The 20,195-nt window shown below is 39.8% G+C and overlaps 1 protein-coding gene across 1 annotated transcript in view; it reads right to left on the bottom strand.

Annotated features, from left to right (window-relative positions):
- sntg2 (syntrophin, gamma 2) overlaps positions 1-20,195 on the bottom strand; it is a 76,615-nt gene that overhangs the window by 41,463 nt on the left and 14,957 nt on the right. Inside the window, exons 2-8 of the mRNA XM_070979139.1 lie at positions 12,690-12,827; positions 12,518-12,574; positions 12,320-12,377; positions 10,487-10,530; positions 8,691-8,732; positions 7,536-7,623; positions 5,437-5,525 (exon numbers count right to left, since the gene is read on the bottom strand). Of these exons, the coding sequence (XP_070835240.1) occupies positions 5,437-5,525; positions 7,536-7,623; positions 8,691-8,732; positions 10,487-10,530; positions 12,320-12,377; positions 12,518-12,574; positions 12,690-12,827 (516 nt within the window). The remainder of the gene's footprint in view (positions 1-5,436; positions 5,526-7,535; positions 7,624-8,690; positions 8,733-10,486; positions 10,531-12,319; positions 12,378-12,517; positions 12,575-12,689; positions 12,828-20,195) is intronic.

Genomic DNA, 20,195 nt, shown 5'->3' with positions numbered 1-20,195 from the left:
TAATGTACTGGGAATTACTATTAATATCAATGACGTGTGCTGAATGTGCTGTTCACAGACACAAAGAAGAAGGAACATGCTGTAAATTAACTGTGTATTTCCAATCAAAGCCATTAGCTAAATTGTCATTCACATTATGATTGCAGGTAAGCTCTGGGTGTTTATCTAGTGCAGGTAATTAGTAGATAACACATGTAAGAATGTACAAATTACACTGTATTATTGGGCTAAACATTGTACCATTACCGCGCTATTACAGTAAAAGCAATGGTGGCGTTTCTGCCATGCAGCACTGCAGGAGTTCTTCTGTGATGAGGTATGGCAATTTATTCAACTGTCTCTCAACTTGCCTCCCTTAATGTCCAGGCACAGGGAGTAATATGAACCTCAGAAAAGCAATGTCTTTTCTGTCAAGAAAATGGGAGCATCATGCTCCTCACCCCACTGTGCCCCTTGTGGCTGCACTGCATTCGGATTTATTGGGTCTGCTGTCAGTGGAGAAATTGCTGTCTCTTACTCTCTCTGCCATTTCTCCCCGTGTGACTGTTGAGCATTAATGAAAAGTTTACAGAGAAGTCCTTACTCCATTTTGAGGGAAGCATTTCCTGCTGATGGTTTAGACTCCTAACGAAACAACCCTTTTTAACTGATTTGTGCTGAAAATATCACATTTCTGGTAACATTTGGCCTTTGGAAACAAAGAGGATTGCCAATACTGGAGCTCTTATGACCATTAAAACGTCTCAGGATGCTTTGCTCCTTTCAGTGTTTGTGTACACATCATCAAGGTTATGTTGGCTGAAAACAAAAGGAAAACACTATCTTCACAGCCTTGGGTCTGGAAGGGATCATGCAACATAGAAAATTGTTGTGACTTTCTGACACAGATTATAGAAGCAGCGTTGACTAAGAAATTAAATACACCCTGTTCATCTCTTTTACTGTCTGAGGTCATTTACTATTTCAACCTCAAATCCAGGCTTAATGATGCTTTCCATTACAGGCTATTTCATACAATGCAGGATTACTTAATGGCATGCAATGGCATTTTTTTCTTTTGGGGGGAAAAAAATAAATAATTGCCCTACTTTCCCAAAAATCTGTATCTGGAGGCTTTCTATCATTATACTCTAAACATTAAAGTGCATCCACGACTTATGCTGCACTGCAAAAAACACAACAACAACAAAAAAAATGCAGCAATTACTCTAAGAACAAAAACAACATTTTACATAATGGCCTTTATTTGCAAGGCAAGAAGAATCTCATTTGACATGAGCAAAAACTAACTGGAGGTCGGCTCTGGCTAGTTTGTGTTTTTCACTGTTTAAATGTTATTTCTGGGACGAGGACACGGCCTGGCTAATTATGTTTGTCAGCCACCTCATCTTTAACTAGAGAAGCAAATGTAAAGATCCCTACGAGAGCCCGCTGACCTATTATGTCACAATGAGTCATACCTGATTTGCTTTTTCATAGGTACATACTGTAGGCATGTGTCACATCTATTTTTTTTCCTCACATAGACCAAATGCACATACTGGGAACTGCAAGAAATGCAGACCATGACGAGGCCAAGTGCACAGGGATATTTCGCCTTCTCCAGCTCCTGCTAGGGTTTTAAATGGAAACACTTTAAATCTAGATTATCTATGAAAGGTTAAAGTGGCCACCTGCTGTCCCTCACGCTTTCTCTGAATAATTCATGTGAAATGATGAGCAGGAGATGCAGTCTCACAGTTAATCTTTCATTATAGATTACCATATTAATATGCAATTTTCTCATGCCTTACCATTAAATGGGTGATATATTGGCTTTGGGGAGAAAAAAAATTAAACATTTGCATTTTTTTTCCACTCCTGTACATTCAAGTAACATTTGGCCAGAAGAGCTTTAGAGCAACGTCAAGACCGATTTGCCTGATATTTCTGCAGCACGAGCAACACAGTTGTACCTATGTACTAATAGAGATTCATTTTGTCTTTATGAGTGTTAAGTGAGCCTTTCCTCTGAAATGGGCACAGCAATACAGGGCACTTACCATATGTTTTCAGAAGCCAGGGCTGAATTTGTCCTGTTGATACAGGGAATAAACTGACTGTATCATATTGTGCTTTGGGAAGATTGATTGGTAAAATTCCCCTGTGGCATCCACTGCTACAACAGTGAAACTACTAGCACCTATCATCCCAGAAGTGTACACTGTAATCTCAGCCATCACCACTCCTAAGATCAAGAAAGCTAGAGGAGCCAAAAACAGCCTTGCAGGGATACCTTGGAACAAAATGAATTATTTTGACTGTTTGTTCTTCCTTTTGACCGAACAAAAGCACAGATACTGATTGAGCTGTTGTGTGGTTTTGAAGGAGATCAAACTGGCATTTGTGTTGCTTTACTGCTACTTTCTACAGGGACTCACACATCGATCATGTGGCTGTAGCCATGAGATGAACATTAATAACCCATTTTTGCATTCTAATAATCTATGCAACTAATTTGCTTCTGATTTTTTAATTGTTTTAATGAAAACAGGGTTAGTTTCTAATCACAATTTGCAATCATTCGTTTGCACACCACAAAAAAAACATGAGAAATGACAGTGAGTCAAAAAATGCTAATATTAAATTATCACCCAGCCATTTATAAAAGACCTTATTTGAAAGGAGTTCACCAACAAAGTCTCATTTTCTACACTTGCTTATCAGGCACAGGAGCAGTCTACAAAGAGGGGTCTATAACATCTGCTAATATTCTCTGTAGTAGTGTAGCTTATGCCACAGTTTACTGACCCTTTTTGACATCAGCGGAGGGTGGAAGAACAACAGGGAGACTTTGGCTCAGATAACTTGAATTTTCCTCCCACTGCCAGGGGGCCGGCTTCACAGCAGGCAGTTATCGGGGTTGGGACCCACATTCTGGACAACCAAACATCGTCCTAGCATATATGCGTAGAGGACGTTATGGATTACTTCACATTTAATAACATGTCAAAGTCAAAGCGGATTTGTATGAGCCACAGTCCACAAAGAGAGGCAGAGGCTCAGGCTGCAGCTGATAGTGCTGCTGCTGCCCGGCCAGTGGTTAGCCCTGCTGAGGTAGCGGAAATGATAAAAGCAGAGAGTGTCTATACCCAATGAATAGAGTTGATTGCTAGTATTTTTGCCCCTGCTGTCCTGCAATACCAAGTGAAATTTAGTCAGTAATGCAGCAAGGTTCATTGTAAACTGCTGGTTTTTATCTGATTCTGCTACCGACATCAGCGGAAAGGCAGGGCGGGTGTGAGCGACAACAAGTACTCAAAACTTTCTTCGCTAATAAACCACAAAAACACAATGGATGTTTAATGAAGAGGACTGCTGGCTGCTGATAAATATTTCGGTAACGTGGAGCTGTGTTTGCACATTGCCAGCCATGGACAATAAGAATGGGTCATGTTTTCTGTCCCTAAAGGCCTTACACATCCTTTGTCCAAAGGACACTAAAACATTAATCAGTTGTTCATCACACATTTCTCAATGAAAAAAAATAAATCAATTGCATTACTTATTTTACTTAGACATATTTTACTTGTAACATTTTTTTATTGCTCAGCACAACTCTTGCCAAAGGTGCCTTCAAGAACCTGAAAAGTCTTAAAACATAAGTCCCATATTCTGTTTTTAAACTTGTAGAAACAGAGAACATAACTTTGCCATTTAAGAAAAACAAAACAAAACAAAAACGTCAGCCTGCATCTTACTAGGGCTAAGCTAGCTGCTAAGCTAGCTGCACTCCCCCTCCTCACACTCCATTATTCCTGAATCTAGACTTAAATTCTTAGCTAGCAAGCTAACAACACATAACAGGTAAATGATTGGGATAAACTATGGAGTAACTAGGAGGCTAAACACCTCCCTGCTTAATACATGCCAAACCAGACTGTCCACTGAACTTACTGACAAATTCAACTCCACCCATGGCCTGCTAAAAGAGCAAACAAGCTAACCCCCAAAAATGTCAGTAAAATGGAGAGTTACTGGAATTAATGACAGTAATGTTATTACCTAATTTCAAATTACTATCCATCACTTTTTACTGAAAAAAGCCCTAACCTTAACCGTACCCAAACCTAACCCTAACCCAGCAATTAAAGCAGACATTGATGTCATAATGACAACAGCAGAGGTATTACTAATATCAGTAATGATGGCTCAGTTCTATCAAGTATGTCAGTCAGCCATGACTGTCAATCACCACAAACAATACCAGGAGACTGAAACTAGCTCACCTCCATGGTATGCAGTCTTTTCTTGCTATGACATGACAAAAGGCCTTCTGGCATCTCTGGCAACTGTGCTGTTAGATTTGTTACACCTGTAAGGCTGGACAACTTCTATCTTTAGCATTTTTATTAATACATGGACCTCTGTGATCTCACATAGCTCCCAGCATCCCTCCGCCCTACTTAACCTTAGCACAGGGGTCTAATGAGCCTGAATCACTCAGGATGTGTGGATGTGCAGGGTTTTCATCATTTGTATTGTTATTATTTCCTCATGAGGCATTGCACAAGCTGGAAAGTGAATTAGACTCTGGCACATTTCTCTTGTGATAGTCCACCAGTGTGAATGGTGCAAATCCAGATCCAGATGCAGATAAAACATTTCTATTTGAATTTAGATGACTAAGCAGCCTTGGCTGCACAGCTGCTAATCATTACATAGAGGAGCCAGATTGAGAAACTGGCTTCTTCACCTGAGCCTTTGAAGCCACACATTAGGTACTCATAGACCAGTTTTTGTGTTGTCTTGTAATGTAAAACATAAAGTAATACATACTCCCAAAGCTCAGCCAGTTTGATACACACAACACATTCTGGTACATGTAGGCACTGTAGGACAGGCTCATTGGGGAGGAGGATACTTTGTCAATATGATTGGCACGGACAGTCTTAACTGATTCATACCTGATGTAATGCACCACCAGTAGAGATGTGCAGTCTAGTAGTATAGACTGTACATCGATTTAATTACAAGTCAAATACACAGCATACTGCGGGTCATGTCTAAAGGTTGGGCTATGGGATTTTCAAACTGTAACTACAGTTGGTGATAGGTGTAAGTGACAATTTAGCAATCAGCACCAGTCTTAAAAAGGACTGCAGATTCAAAAGTGTATTTAACTTTTAAGTGAACTAGTATGTCAAGATATTTTAGTAACACATTATTTAGAAGGTGACAATTATAGCAGTGCATGAGCTCCTCAGATAAAGATGTTTGTACTGTAAATACTGCACAAAAGTGTTTTAAACCTTTTCCAACTTACAACCTGAACATAACTCCTGGCATCAGTTACTTGCAAAACTATAACGATATTATACAATAAGTACTGATTGGGAGGCATCAAACACAATCCAATCAACATTATACATGTAATATCAAACAGATCTTTCTTACCGCGTTATTTCCATTTCCATTTAAATGTAAGCCACTGTCAAAGAGGGGAGAGGATCCTCGGCTGTGATCGGTGGACGGCCCTGGAGAACCTGAAAAAGGAAGAATGACACATGTTCTTCACAGAAAGAATCACTGTTGAATATTTACTCCAAATTCATGCTGCATCTATTATTATTTCATTGTTTGCACCTGATCCCCAAACACCATGGCCCAGTTCAGATTGTTAAATTTTAAGGTCTACTCTCGTCTTCATTCTGATGCCCTGCCATTAAGCCATGCAGTGTACTATACGTGGCGGACAGCATCCAAAAGAGACAAACACTCTGATGTGATATTAGGTTGGTGTTAGAGGACCTGCTTTCAGTTCGGTCATACTCAGTGTAAGGCTCCGGGCCTTTCCTGCTTGTCATCTGTGTCATGGTAAAACAAAGGACAACTTGAAACCAGAATACGACTTGAAACTTTTCATTCTCAGGCAACAAAACACGATTCACCGGCCAAAAGCCCTACAGCAAAACCTGAGCATCTCTGCACTGACGCCCTCCTATGAATGTTAACTTACCCACAAGATATGAACGCTGGATTTCTCTCAGCTCTCAAGTTCAGTTTAGGAGAATGTGGTCGTTTATCAGCTGGGCTATAAATATTCATGCCATCTGCTATTATTAATTATTTTTCTACATCTGTGTACTTTTCATAATTAGGTAAATTGTACAAAGTGATCATTATGTGGTGTTCATTCACTTTGTGCTTACAGCTAATTCATAAGACAACAATTACTAGCAGTCTGGAGGTTTGTATCTAAAACACAAGCCCCAGATGGAATGACAAGTTCCCATGTGCTGCACAATGTTCCCTCATTTGCTCTTTATTAACAAAGAGTCTAAAGAAGTAGTTTTATGTTTTGTGAATTAGGCTCATTCGCTTTCTTGCCAAAAGTTTGATAAGATTGATACCGCTATCATATGTGTCCATCTGATATGAAGCTGGAGCCAGGGTACATTAGCTTAGCTTAGCCTATAGACTGTAAACACTGAGAGACAGACAGCTTGGCTTTGTTCAGTGCTGGTAGGTTAAAAGTCTGCCTATAAGCATCACTAAAACTCATAATTAAACATGTTGCATTGCTTTTGTTTAATTTGTCGAAATGCTGTATGTTGTTGCTGTTGAACAGACTCCAGCTAGCTGTTTCCCCTAATATCAATCTTTATGCTAAACTAAGCTATCCGTCTCCTGGCGGAGAATTAGCTGTATTTAGCATACAGATAATTCTCAACAATTTCCAACTATTCCTTTAAAATCAAGTGTATCAGCTGAGTGTGGAAAGTTAATTATTGATATTAACAACAAAACATCTTAACCTGAGGTCCAGTTCCTAGCTTTTAGTGAAGCTTTCAACCACACCTCATGGTTTTCCTCAACAGATGTCATGGAGTTAGCAGCTCCAAACAAGCTCTATGCACTGAGGAAAACACTGACTGATGCAGTTGAAAGCTCTAGAAAAACGGTGAGTTCACATTGAGGAAAAAGTTTTTATGTTGACGTCACACATGAGCACAAGAGTTTCTGTTTTGTCACAAAATTGAGTGCTTTTCATCATATTGCTGACAATTCAAAAATGCTAAACTTCTACTCAGACTCTACTTCATGGTATCCACTCATGCACATAATGTAAAAAGAAAGACAAAAGTTGACCCACTTACTTTAAAACAGTCCTCCACAAAATCGCTAAACTTTGCAAAATTTACAATTTACTTTCTTGTCTTAAGAGCTACTTCAAATTCTCATTTTCTTCTCACTTCACCTTTTACCGGCTCCACATGGAGAATTTTAGCATCTGTGTTTTCATCTCCTCAAGCGGCTGAAAGTAACTACAGAGCAGGGGATTGCAGCTCTGGGTGTTTCTGACATTACTGCTTGCCTCAGGCCACTGAGCATGACAATCTACTACTTTAAAATAAATGCTCATCTATTGAACTGCTTTAAAACATCAAAAGACAATCTCCCATAAATGTGATTTATTCCTTTATTGTCAAAAATGCTCAGTGAAATAAAGTTTATTGTGAGCTTGCATGGCATAAAAACTACAGGAATCTTACCTAGAGGCAGTTTTAGAAATGATGGAACTTCTCGGAGGTACCGAACAGTGAGAGTGACCTCATCTCCTGCAGTGCGCAAGAGGTGAACCTGACAGGACCGAGAGGGAGAGAGATTGAGACTGAGATAAACAGCGAGAGAGAGAGAGAGAGATTGCAAGCCATGCAGCAAGATAAAATTTAATCTCATATAAATGAAACAAGCCACATTCATGTCAAGCTGTAACACAGCCTGAGCAAACAAAACACAACAGGAGATGAGTGAAAAAATATGTAATCATAAGCTAAAGCCAGACAGACGGGGTGTCACTTAAATGATGAAAGGCAGAACTCTTGTGACAGGCGGCAGCAAAGTGACAGCTGACACCACAAAGTAATTACGCTCTGAATGTCTGATTATCTGATGTCTAAGTGATATAAAATATGTCCTCATAGATGTCGAGCCCTTGTTTCAAGTAAGGTTAGGTTTAAATGAGAAACCATGAAATCTGTCCATCTTCCACACACGCTGGAAAAGAGAAATAAAAGAGCAAATGAGACACTTGACTGTCACATCTAACACACAAGGTCACTTCTACGAAGCCTGCACATCTGCTTTCAGATTCCTCCCTACCCTCTCAAACATTGTGTGGTGGCCCTTGTTACTTCATCTGTCAGTGCTGCCAGTGTGACAGCCTGCCATTAAAAACTCTGGATTTTGTTCTGAAGAGAAACTGCTCATTATGTGTTTTGACGCTCTGGAGGTGAATATAGTGAACAGCTGTTTTGGGGCTGAACAAGGAGAACAAGATGACAGACATGAGAAGAGTTTATGCTTGCTTGTGTGTATGTGTGTGTGTGTGTGGGGGGGGGGGGGGGTAGATGGGGGATGGTGAAAATACTTAAAAAGGAGAGAAGCCAAATTGTATAAAAATGCTGCCAAATATTAACGTCCTCAATTCCTGTACAGCTTTTGATAATGATCTGCTCCTTTTCAATTTGTCCCGGCTGAAAAAAAAAAAAAGCCTCCTGCCAAGATGACAACTCAGATTGTTGAGGTGCACCTCCGTGTTGATAGCCACTGGGATTTAGTGGTAAAGCTGGGAGAGGGATGGAACAGCAATGAACAGATGGAGCAGGGGATTGGTTTTTTTAACAGTTAAGTACAAATATACTCACAACTTCCTCATGAGTACAAGGCTCTACATTTATGCCATTGACCTAAAGAAACGGACAGAGAGAGTGGAAAAGCAAATAAGTAAAGTGCAGGATTAGGTGATGTGATGGTGGATATGATGAGACTGTAGAAATGTGCCCACCGCTAGAGATTTGGCTAACCCCACCACAAGAGCTGCAAAATTACACATACCATGATAAAAGATTTTGGTGATATCGCCCTGCCCTAGTAAAGTTTTGAGTTAATTATAAAAAGTGTGTAATTTAGCAACTCTATGACCATTTGCTGCAGGCCCAGAATATCCCTGCCAATAGCCCCTGTCAGATGGGGTAGTTACATAGTTGGATTAGTTACTCAACAGGCCTATTGGGTGCAGGCCCAGGACCCCTGGACTGAACCTGTGTATAAAGTGACTCAGCACTTCATGTTGAAAGACAATCAAACAACCACAAAAACACACAATACAACAACAAAGAGATGCAAAATGGCCCCAAAGAGACACATAACACAACCATGAAGACATGCAAAATGACCACAAAACAGATGCAAAGTGACCACATTACATAGATGTAAAACTATCACAAATACATTTAAACTACCACAAAAGGCACACAAAAGGACCAACGACACAAAGTGCCCATACCACAAAGAGACACAAAACAACCATAAAGGTACACAAACTACCACAAATACACACAAAAGAACCAAAGACACAAAGAGACACAATATAAGCACCATATTACTAGCACAATAGAAAGCAGAACAACCACATAGACACAAAACAACCACAAGGAGATGCCAAGCTACCATAAAGAGTCACAAAAAGACAACACAGAGATAGATAGATAGATAGATAGATAGATAGATAGATAGATAGATAGATAGATAGATAGATAGATAGATAGATAGATAGATAGATAGATAGATAGATAGATAGATAGATACTTTATTCATCCCCAAGGGAAATTCACAGAGATGCTAAATGACCACATAGCAATAGCATAGCAAAGAGAGCACAAAGAACATGGGAGTCTATGACGGAGGGACAGGGCTTTTACATGTCTGTATCCAGAGGCCTGTTGCCTCATAATCTGTCCAAGGCTGTAGGCTGCAGCAGCTACATCATTTATTTATATCATTTCATATTAGAACAGGAAGTTTCTCAACCCAGCCCTGATTTGCTGTGTCTCCTGCCATAGCAGTGTGACAACATAAATAATTCATAGCAAATAAATGTGAAACAGCAGTGATCCAAAGGTGGAAGCAGTAACAATTCAACTCATAATATAATTAATAATAACTTCCAAAATGAATGTTAAATTTGCTTGGCTGTCCAATGAGTCTACTTGATATTCTAGATAAACACCACATCCAATAAAGCTGCCAGACAGATTCAAATTAACTTTTTAAAAGATTAAATGAATATCATTACTAAATATGAGACATTTTTGGTTTTTAATGATTTTTCGAATGCACAGAAATCATTTGTCGGTGACCTTGTGATTAATTTACCAGAGAATCTGGATTTTTTTTTTTTTTTGGTTAAATTGAAAGAAGTTTGTTATGATTCAGTGAGAATATATTTGGCCACCCTATTGTCCCTTCAAAAGAGCAGAGAGACATTAAAAGACTTAACTGGTGCAGTTTAAACTTCAAAAATATTCTCTCTCTATTTCCTAAATGAAATCACACACTGTCAAAACAGAGGAGGGTGGAAATTAAGATGCAACAAGTTGCCACTCTTTGCAGTGACCTGAATCAATCTCCGAGCAAATAAGTCATGAACTGATGTACCAACCTGCAGCACAGCGTCCCCGACGAATAGCTTCCCGGTCTGATCAGCTGCAGGCGCCAATTGTCAAGTGTCAGAGGTTAATGAAAACATTAGAAAATAATTGCTCATTTCATACATGGTAATGTGGTGGAAATGGCAATCAGTGTCTCTGTCAGACTAATCTCTGGCGACATCCTATAGCTTGGAGAAAGAACACAGGAAAGCATGAAATTTGAAACTAATCAGGATATAAACTCATTTGCAGCGGCACGGGAGGAAACAATGAAAGCTCTGTTGTGAAAAGATTTGTAAAGCTCTGTGAAAAGGGCTCTTAACGTCCCCGGGGATATGAAGACATGATTCTCTCATATGCAAAAAGGTATTAAAAGGGATGTGGGCAAAAAGACAAATTACAGGGAAATGATTCGGTCATATGACGCTGACAGGATACTGAGAGGTCAGCAGTTCTTACCATTTCACTGACAGACATAACTCGAGTATTTTGTCTTCCATCTAGCTCACAGCACGATAACATTACTACCTGTATGCCAATCCAGCAATTCTTTACTTCTTCAGTGTTTACTGTTAACATAATTAGAATAAATGTTGTATATGGAAAGACTTCAACTCTTCCCTTTCTTGTGTTTTGTTACATTATTACATTATGGTAAATAATCCAAGCAATACTGAGAGGACTATGTCAACATTTTTTTGAAATTAAAAAAAAAAAGGTTATTTGCTTTCTTCACGAGACTCAAAGGAGGAGATCGATACCAATTTCATGTAATTGAGCTGGAATCAGGGCATGTTTAGCCTTTGCATAAAGACTGAAAACACAGTGGGCAATTTCCTATTGCCAGCAGACGAGTTTGCCACTTGAGGCCAGTGACAATATTATGGAGGTTATTTTTTTAAATATTTCATGTGATGATCATGATGATGAGACACTTAAGGTAAAAACTGTGAACGTTTCATGGTTTTTCACTCATACTTCAGAAATTCAAAAGCAACCACACTTTTATTTTTAGCAGCTGGGCATAGTGACTGTGTGCATCTTAGTAATGTCAATAAGGATGGCAGATTTTGCACTCTCATATGCTAACTACAATAACCAACCACTATTACATGTATCTAGCCATGCACTGGCTAACTGAGTCTGTGTTCAAGGTTTTGGTAGGGACAGCCAGGCTAACTGTTTCCCCATGTTTCCAGTCTTTATGCTAAGCTAGGCTACGTAGTGGTGGAGAGTAGCATAAAGTGGCACATTATGAGGAGTACTGCAGCTCTGGACGAGGATTTGAAAAAAAAAAGTCTGGGGAAATAACCCTGATGATGGGGTTGGTGAAGACAAATTTATAAGAGAAAATCTGTGTTACAATCTGGGGTTTGAACGAAACGGCCATTTACCAGTCAAGGGGGTCTAATGTAAGAGCATAGGCTCTGTGGCTTTGTTTTCTTACGCTTCTTTTTACAATTCCTCTTTGACAAATTTTCCAATCTTTGAGGAAACGCAAACTTTAAATCACTAGAGTTCCTTTTTAATGCTGACAAACCCTGCACCTCATCTTCCTGGAACAAATGCATCTTGCATGTTCAAAGTGTGAATTATTCCTCTGGCTCCCCAATTGATAACCCATCTCTTTACTCTTCATACAGTTTATAAAAAATAAAAACATAAACATTTGTGATGGTTTGAAAATACTCAAAATTTCATTGTGGACTTAAATGTCACCTGTTAAGTACCCCGTGTCTCCTGCTAACTTCATTAACATTTCTATAATCAAGTTGATTGATGACATTTACCACTGTACTGTAAAACCATATCCAAATCCATAATGAAATAAAACACTTCCTTACCTACTTGATCTTTGAAAATCTTTGAAATAACCACGGGTACGTTGTGCTCTGCACCTCCCTGAAAAGCAAGAGAAAGGTGAGAATGAACAGTGTTGGGTTTTGGTTGTGAAATTTGCTGCCAATCAGTCCGTCAACTCTGCAAGCCAAAGACTTTTCATTTTCATTCAGTCTCTCCATGATCAAAACTTATCTGCTTACTTTGATGCTTAAGCCCAGACCGCCAGTCGCCTGTCTTCGCAGTACAACAGTTCTGTGCTTTAGAAAGTGGGAGTTTCTTATTGGCAAAAAGATATTGTGAACATTGAAACAGTATTCTGGAGTTATGCAGCATGAATTACAATGCAAGTCTTGAGCCCTCTGGCGCACTTACATTTACTTGGGATTCACTTCCACTTGTGCAAACCACATCCAGCTTCTGTATGGTTAATACCTCTTTGGTCAATTTCAGGCAGACATCATAGGTATTGTTGGTCTCCTCATTGTACAGCAAAGCAATTCCAGATTTTGTCTGTTGGAATTGAGAAGAGCATTGACATTTTGCCAAGCAGAGCAATTATGTACACAATGAACATTTTAATCCGCTTTTCTCAATGTGTCATTTGTGTACTCCATTTTCCCAGTCTAGTTTTGGGTTAATTGGTTTTGCCTGACGTTGTGAAAGCGTGAACCTTTGTGTAATAGAAAAAAGAGATTATATGCTTTGAATTTATCTTTACCTTACAAAAAAGGGATACACAAAAGTTCAGGAAATTGCACCAGACTGTCTGACTTTGAGAACAGAAATGTCGACAACTGCCAACTCAGATGAAAGAGCACAGCACAGACATCATACTTTACACTCTGACTGGCTCTGAGTAGCTGGCCCAGACAAAAATATCTATTAACTGTGGGGTGGATAACCACAGCATTTGTACAGGCATTCATGTTCCCTGGAGGATGAAGCCTAATGGTGATGCAATGGCTTTTATTAGTGCCACCAGGAGGTTTTGTTTCCGGTGAACTGTCTCAACAACTGGATAGACTGGCATGCAATTTATCCGTGTGGCATTGGAATAACTGGTTATTTATGACAAATGACCTACAAAACTAATAACATTTTCATCACTCTCAGCTGCATTTTGTGTTTAATGCCAATTAACAATTGTTAGCATGCACACAAGCTAAAATGGTGGACAAGGTAAACATTATACCTGCTTATCATTCTGTCCATGTTAGCATGCTGACATTAGCACTGAGCTGAAAACAGTAGTACAGATTCACAGAGCAGTTAGTGTCTCCTGTAGACTCTTAGTCTAGTTTCAAATTTTCTGAGCTGCTCCACAATCTTTCCACGTACCCTGCGGTAACTGCAGAAGTACCCTCTGGGGTACGAGTCTCCATACACAATGAAGCCTGATGTGTAATTTCGCTCTGTCCTCTAAGGGTAGCCGCTCCAATCTCTATAATTTTGAAAATAGCTAAACACAGTGGTGGCATGCATAATTCCCTCAACGTTTGGCCCGACACAGCAAAAGATATCACACAGACGGACAATTAAGTCCCCACCCCAAAAACCCTCCCCAGCTGTATTGGTCACATTGGAGTGGTGAGTTCCATTATTTTCCCGAGCTTCATCACAATCCAGCCACGAGAGTCAATAAGATTGATGGATGATCTAACATATAAACAAATGAAAGGACAACAGCCCATGCTTGATGGAAAGACAGCTGCCAGTAGAACTGAAGCGACTTGACTGTAAATTAGAAACATGGTTTCATATGCAAGGACCAGGAAAGGAGCACAAATTTAACGCTGTCCAATACACCACCACAAGCTATGGTCTCAAAAGTTACTATAGAATTAAATCAGACATGTCTCACCAGATATGAGCATTATAACCTTCACAAAGACAGAATTTATTGCAATATGCTTCTGTTGGGTTTCAGTTATTGTGTCCACCCCCTCTTTCATTTGATACTGTAGCAAGTTTGACTCTCTCGGTTTCCCTTTGGCTGGAAGTATGATCAAACGCCTCCCACAACACTGTTAATAACAAGTAGTGCACTATATGAAGTACCTAGCCATTTTAAGCCTTTTATCAATGCGTTACACAAAGCATTTTCATGGAAAAAACAGGGGGATCGCCACAGTGATTGAAAACATGACAGCATGGTTATGTATTTATTTTCATGCACTTGAAATTATTGTGTGCCTGGACTGTCTTGAGCTAAAAGCAGGTAGAAGGATGAAATATTTAGATTTCACTACAACAGCTGAAGACTGACCTCTTCATACATGATGTACTCATGAGGAGTGGGTGAAAAAGGTGACAATCAGTGTTCGAGTGAGATCAACTAATCTCTTTTAAGAGACTTTGGATGAAGGTCATGCTCTGTTCCTGCTAAAGAAGAATAAGTATAAATTAAAAATTCTGGTCAGGCCTTTGTGGAAGTTTGGCTGCTGGACAACCCAATGGATACATTCAGGAGACACAAAACAACTCTAAACGTTTGATGGCACAGAAAGGCAGCATTGGTCTGATCTCCCTGACCAGCTGTAGTGACAGTTTCATCTCCCATTACTTTCTACTCTACCACAGCCCAGCCTTTTAGATAACTCTTTTATGTAGCGGTTACTGTTTCTTGACTCCAGGCTTGTCAACAGTAAATCTCTTACGACATTCATACATACATAAACACTTGCAGGGCCATAAACTCAACACAATTCTGTTGAAGAGTCTGACTGCAGCAGGAACAAAAAAACCCTCTGTACTGTAGCTAAAAAAGAGAATGAGAAACGTGTGAACTCTATGTCAAAAACAAGAACGCAAACAAAATGAAAAACTCTTGACTAAAGAGTTCATGAATCAGCCTTCTTAAAATTGAACTTGAAATTAATCCATGCAAAGAAGTCAGTGTGTGCAGTATATCCAGGTGTAAAAATAACAAGATCAAAAAGTAAAGGTGCAGATGTCTCAAATCACTGATGGCTCATAGTCACTTTTCAATTGAAATTTGGGAAATATCTGAAAACATTTACAGATTTAAACCTGCTCAAAGTGCAACAGACAGTTTGAGGTAGTAGTTCAGTAGCTGTGGTGTGGAGGTGCAGTTGCTTCAAAGCCAAAGTACTGATTCTCCCTTTGGTGCTTAAATAATGATGTGAATTTGAAGGACAACGTTGCTTGGCTTCCTAAATGACACACGACTGGATCAACATAGAAAAATGATTCATTGCCCGTGAGTTACCTTCTCCTTTGATTTGAATGTAGTATGAGGTGTTGGAATTTCCAATGGTGACCATGGAGCAGTAACATATTTCCAAGAGTTTAGTTATGGGGCCCTCAAGAAAGAAATCCCCAGAGTGGGAAAATATGTGGGAAGTGGAAACTGATGTTGATTAAAGAAGAAAAAAACAACTATGAAATCATGGTGCTGTCAGGCAACCTCATCTAATTTGTGTAGACTGAAAACAAGAGCGAGGATAGAAGCCACCTTGTGGGACTCCTGAACACAAAACAATCACACGCTGGTTGGATTTCTCCTTAGGCAGTCTGTCAGAAATTCTTTAATCCAATGAAAAATACACCTTCAACATCCCAACTGCACATCTCCTGCACAAGCACATGCGTCTGTAATATATTCAAAATGAGCTGAGTTAAAATCTTGTGACAGCATATCATATTCATCTTGCTGACTAAAGCCAAATTGTGTTCCCTTTTCCCTTAAAACCTAACAGCCAAACCGAGGGGGGTGGGGCGGACAACCTAATCCAATCCAGTACAAAAGCTCTGCTATATATGCTGTATTAAATACAGCTTATTTGTGAAGCTGAAAATGTCCAGTTGTTGTTGTTTTAGTGACACTCAGAAAGGTTTGATTCAAGTCAAGGTTATCTTTGAGGCTGTATTTGTTTGGAAGATGTGGATGAATCATATCTTGTAAAAGGTTTGAGGAAAAAAGAGAAATCCAAGCATTAACATTCAAGGAGCTGTGATGAAGGGACCTTTGACTGATGAATATTCTCAATGGCAGCCTCACTGTTAAAGCTAAATAAGTGAGAAATTATGTAAAAAATACTGCCATTTTATCTGCTTAGTTAAAAATCAGTCAGCGGATCCACACTTTAGATCATCTTCACAGGTCCACTTGCCTCCAAATATCCGAGAACTGACCAAGAACCCAACATGAACCGGGTCCAATTTCTCTTCCAATCTGATCAATTTGGTCCAGTCGAGTTCCAATCTATTCAGGACTTAAGTGAATCCAAGTGAACTCGTCGTCTGCTCTGATCATGTGGTGTGTTAGAACAATCACATGTCAATAATGTGGTTTTTTTGAGGCCAGATGTAGATTTTGGGTTGACTGTCCAAGTCCTGGACTTTCTGTAAATTTGTATAGAGCTTTTAAATCAGGTTCATAGCATTAAAATCTAAATGATGACTTGTGTCAGCATCATTCCTGGGACAAGGACTAAGCTCTTACATAATTTTGTCAGAAGTGAATCTAGTTTTGATTCTCTTCTTGAATCCATTTGTCTTCAACTCTGAACATTCTTAACTAAAGCTTCTAATCAAAGCCACAGAGTGAGAACTGTACTTTCTGTTGCCTGAATAGACTGAAGCACTTCAGTTTTGCGTGGCAGCATAACTGATCATGACTCATAGAAAACCTGAAAATCATCAGAGAAGACATGAAATGGCAGTTAAATATGCACCTGAACTGACCTAAGACAGTTTTTTTTCTTTTTGCGAGCTATGTACTTGCCCTTCATACTTGAGGTCCTGATTCACAAGTAGTCAGCTGATCAACTTAAAATATTGATATGAATGAAATTTTAACTAGCTGAAAGTGACATGAAGCAGATATTTTTCCAGTAACCTTGATAAAGTACAAAAAAAACCCCCAAAAACCTTCCACTCTCAATTTTGGAGTGGTTTTACAGAGTGATGCTTCTTTTACCCTACAAATGATCTGTGGCATGTTAACCAGACAACAGCCAAAGGTTTCATCCATCCTTTTGGCTCATAACTTACACCCTTAACATCAATTAACAACTACACAATCTGCCGTTAAGACACAGACCAGATCTGTACCTGAAGTTGCCTGAAACTCTTTACCACATTTATTCCAACCACGCATAAAAAGCCCGAAATGCACATCTGTCCAAAGCACATTTCTTTGGGGTAAGTTTTCTAAAGTTCACAATCCAAATCAAATCAGCCAAATCAATTCAAGGCCAGTTGTTTCAGAAAAATGAAGGTCAATGAATCATCAGTAGTACGGTAGTATAGTGAAGGGAATCAAAGCTATACCTTTAGAAAACTGTCTAGTGAAAGCACTTGTGCCAAAGGGTGAGCATGCATAGTTAATTAGTTTTAGTTAGTGAGAATCTCACACACACACACACACACACACACACACACACACACACACACACACACACACACACACACACACACACACACACACACACACACACAGTAGGTGAGTGAATTCAAACGGAGATCACAACACCAGTCAGACACACTGCATACCGTCTCACTTGACATCTGCAATTCAGTTCGAGACAGGGATATAAATTATGAACAACTGTGAGCACAAAAGGTTTTCAGAATATCTCAACTTGATTAAATGTCAGGAAAAAAAAACATGTTTGCTATTAACAATCATGATGTCCACATGGCCAGTCTAGACTGGACAGACTGAAGGTTTTATTGAAGTATAATAAGACTTTTAAATATTAGCAGGGGTTATTGAATGAGTTAAAGTACTTGAAGAAGAAGGTCAAGGCTGGGGCTCTGTTGATGTCTGAAGCTTCTCCTAAAAAATACTCGGTTCACACTCTCAGTCCTCTGTAAATTGGAGTTCAATTTGACCTGACAGTTGGTGATTAGCCAGATTTGTCACACTGGCTAGAGGAGTGTTTATAAGCATGTCACCAGTGGAGATCACATCAATGGCCTGCCTGAGGAGAGGCTGAGTTTCTGTGTTTCTGTTGATTCAATGATTTTAAATTGCATTTCGAAATGATAGAGACCAGTCAGAATGCACGTACACAGTAAAGAAGATTAAATAAACTATTAAAATGGACATCTGGAGCCCAAACTCTTTGTTACATACTTAAATGTTTGGTTTTAAAGGGTTAATGAGTAACTCGTGAGAAATCAAAGTTCAAGTTAAAACGGTTCTCGTTTGATCAGATTTGATTGACAGTACATTCGCTAACAATTTTTCCAAACAGAGCCCCACTTACTTCAAATCGGTGAGGGGAACAAAACATACAAAAAGGATCTGTAATGTGAAAAAAACAAAAATGTTCCCATGTAGGACACCATTACACAGAGCACAAAAATGAAAACATGTCTTCAGGGCCTTAGGAGTGGGTTTTTGTTGGGGTTTTTTTTTTTGTTTTTTTTTTAGAAATAGCTCAAATAAAACCCAAGAAATTTGACTACGCTCCCACCAGCCTCATCTACAATCAAGCAACATACCACTTGTTGCCGCTTCCCAGGTTCCCATCATCCAAACACTGTAAAAGGCGTGTTTAGACTGCAAGCCAATTCTCCTCTTGCAACATTTGCATGAATATGACTGCTGGATTGTTTGTGCAGTCCTTGTTTATTCACCCAAACAGTATCAGAATCAGGTTTATCAGCGAGCAGGTTGTCACAAAAAAGAAATTTGGTGCAAGATAGGGGATTGGAATGTGCAAAATACTGACCAAAGAATGTGCCATTGTTCACTATGTAAAGAATGTGCAATATAAAGAGATAATAATATAGAACATGTGCTTTAAAGTAATGCTTTGAGTCAGATGTGGAAGCTTTGCATTATTGTAACATGCCAAATCCATAGTGCAGGAGAAGAGTTAGTGTCAGCAGGGGTCCTGTGCATGGATGATGGGGCCGGGCAGTGTGTCAGAGTTTGTGTTTGCGGTGAGAGCGGTCGGTCGTCATCTTGCTGAGATGAGTCTGCCTCAGAGTCCTGGAGGCATGCAGGTCATGAAGGGTGGCAGACTGCAGCCAATACTGCAGCCAGTAACCTTCTCAGCAGAGCCAATGATGCACTGCAGTCCGCCCTTGACCTTGGCAGTGGCAATAGTGCACCAGATGGTGATGGAGGATGTACTTTGTGACGGTGGTGCAGGAATGCGCTGTGACTGACTTTGAACTTCTTCAGCTGCCGCAGGAAGTACGTCCACTGCTGAGCCTTCTTGGTGAAGGAGCTGAGGGTCAACTCCTACTTGAGGGGCTAGGTGATAATGGTGCCCAGGAAGAGGACACAATGTCAAATGGGGAGTCACAGAGGGTGATGATGGGAGAGGGGGGACTGGATTCTTACTGAAATCGACTAACATCTCCATGAGTTGTCTCGCCCGCACCCCATCACCAGGTAGCCAGTCTGCCACGTGTAGGCGAGCCCGGCGAGGGTAGCATCATCCACAAACTTGAGAAGCTTGACAGATTCATGTGTGAACTTACCCACTGACTGCAGGCCACACACACAGATCTCAGAACTCATCAGGAACTCCATTTCTTTCCATTTTCCCAAGTCCCCCTCCCTTTTTCCTTTTGTTTTTGTATGTTTATGAAGTTGATTTGTAAAGCCTCAGGATCGGCACAAATTCATTCAAGTTGAAACATTTTCACCTTGTGCAGATGTGTCTTTGTGTGGGTTTGTGCTGCCTTGAGGAAATTCCTGTCTTTTACACCAGCTCAGTTTTTTCTGTTAACTTCATATGCAATAGTGTCACGTCTAGAATTCGCCTTGCAGTCTGTCTGAACACACAATAGGGCTTGAATTGTGAACGCTCACAGCTTCCTGTAGATTCAGTCACTGATGTTAGCAGCTGAGCAAACGACAGCATGTTTCTGCCACCATGATGAAAGAATATT

This window comes from Chaetodon trifascialis, chromosome 14 (assembly GCF_039877785.1).
Source record: "Chaetodon trifascialis isolate fChaTrf1 chromosome 14, fChaTrf1.hap1, whole genome shotgun sequence".
Classification (NCBI taxonomy): Eukaryota; Metazoa; Chordata; class Actinopteri; order Chaetodontiformes; family Chaetodontidae; genus Chaetodon; species Chaetodon trifascialis.
The sequence above is the reverse complement of the archived record's forward strand: the minus strand, read 5'-3'. Positions and strand labels throughout refer to the sequence as shown.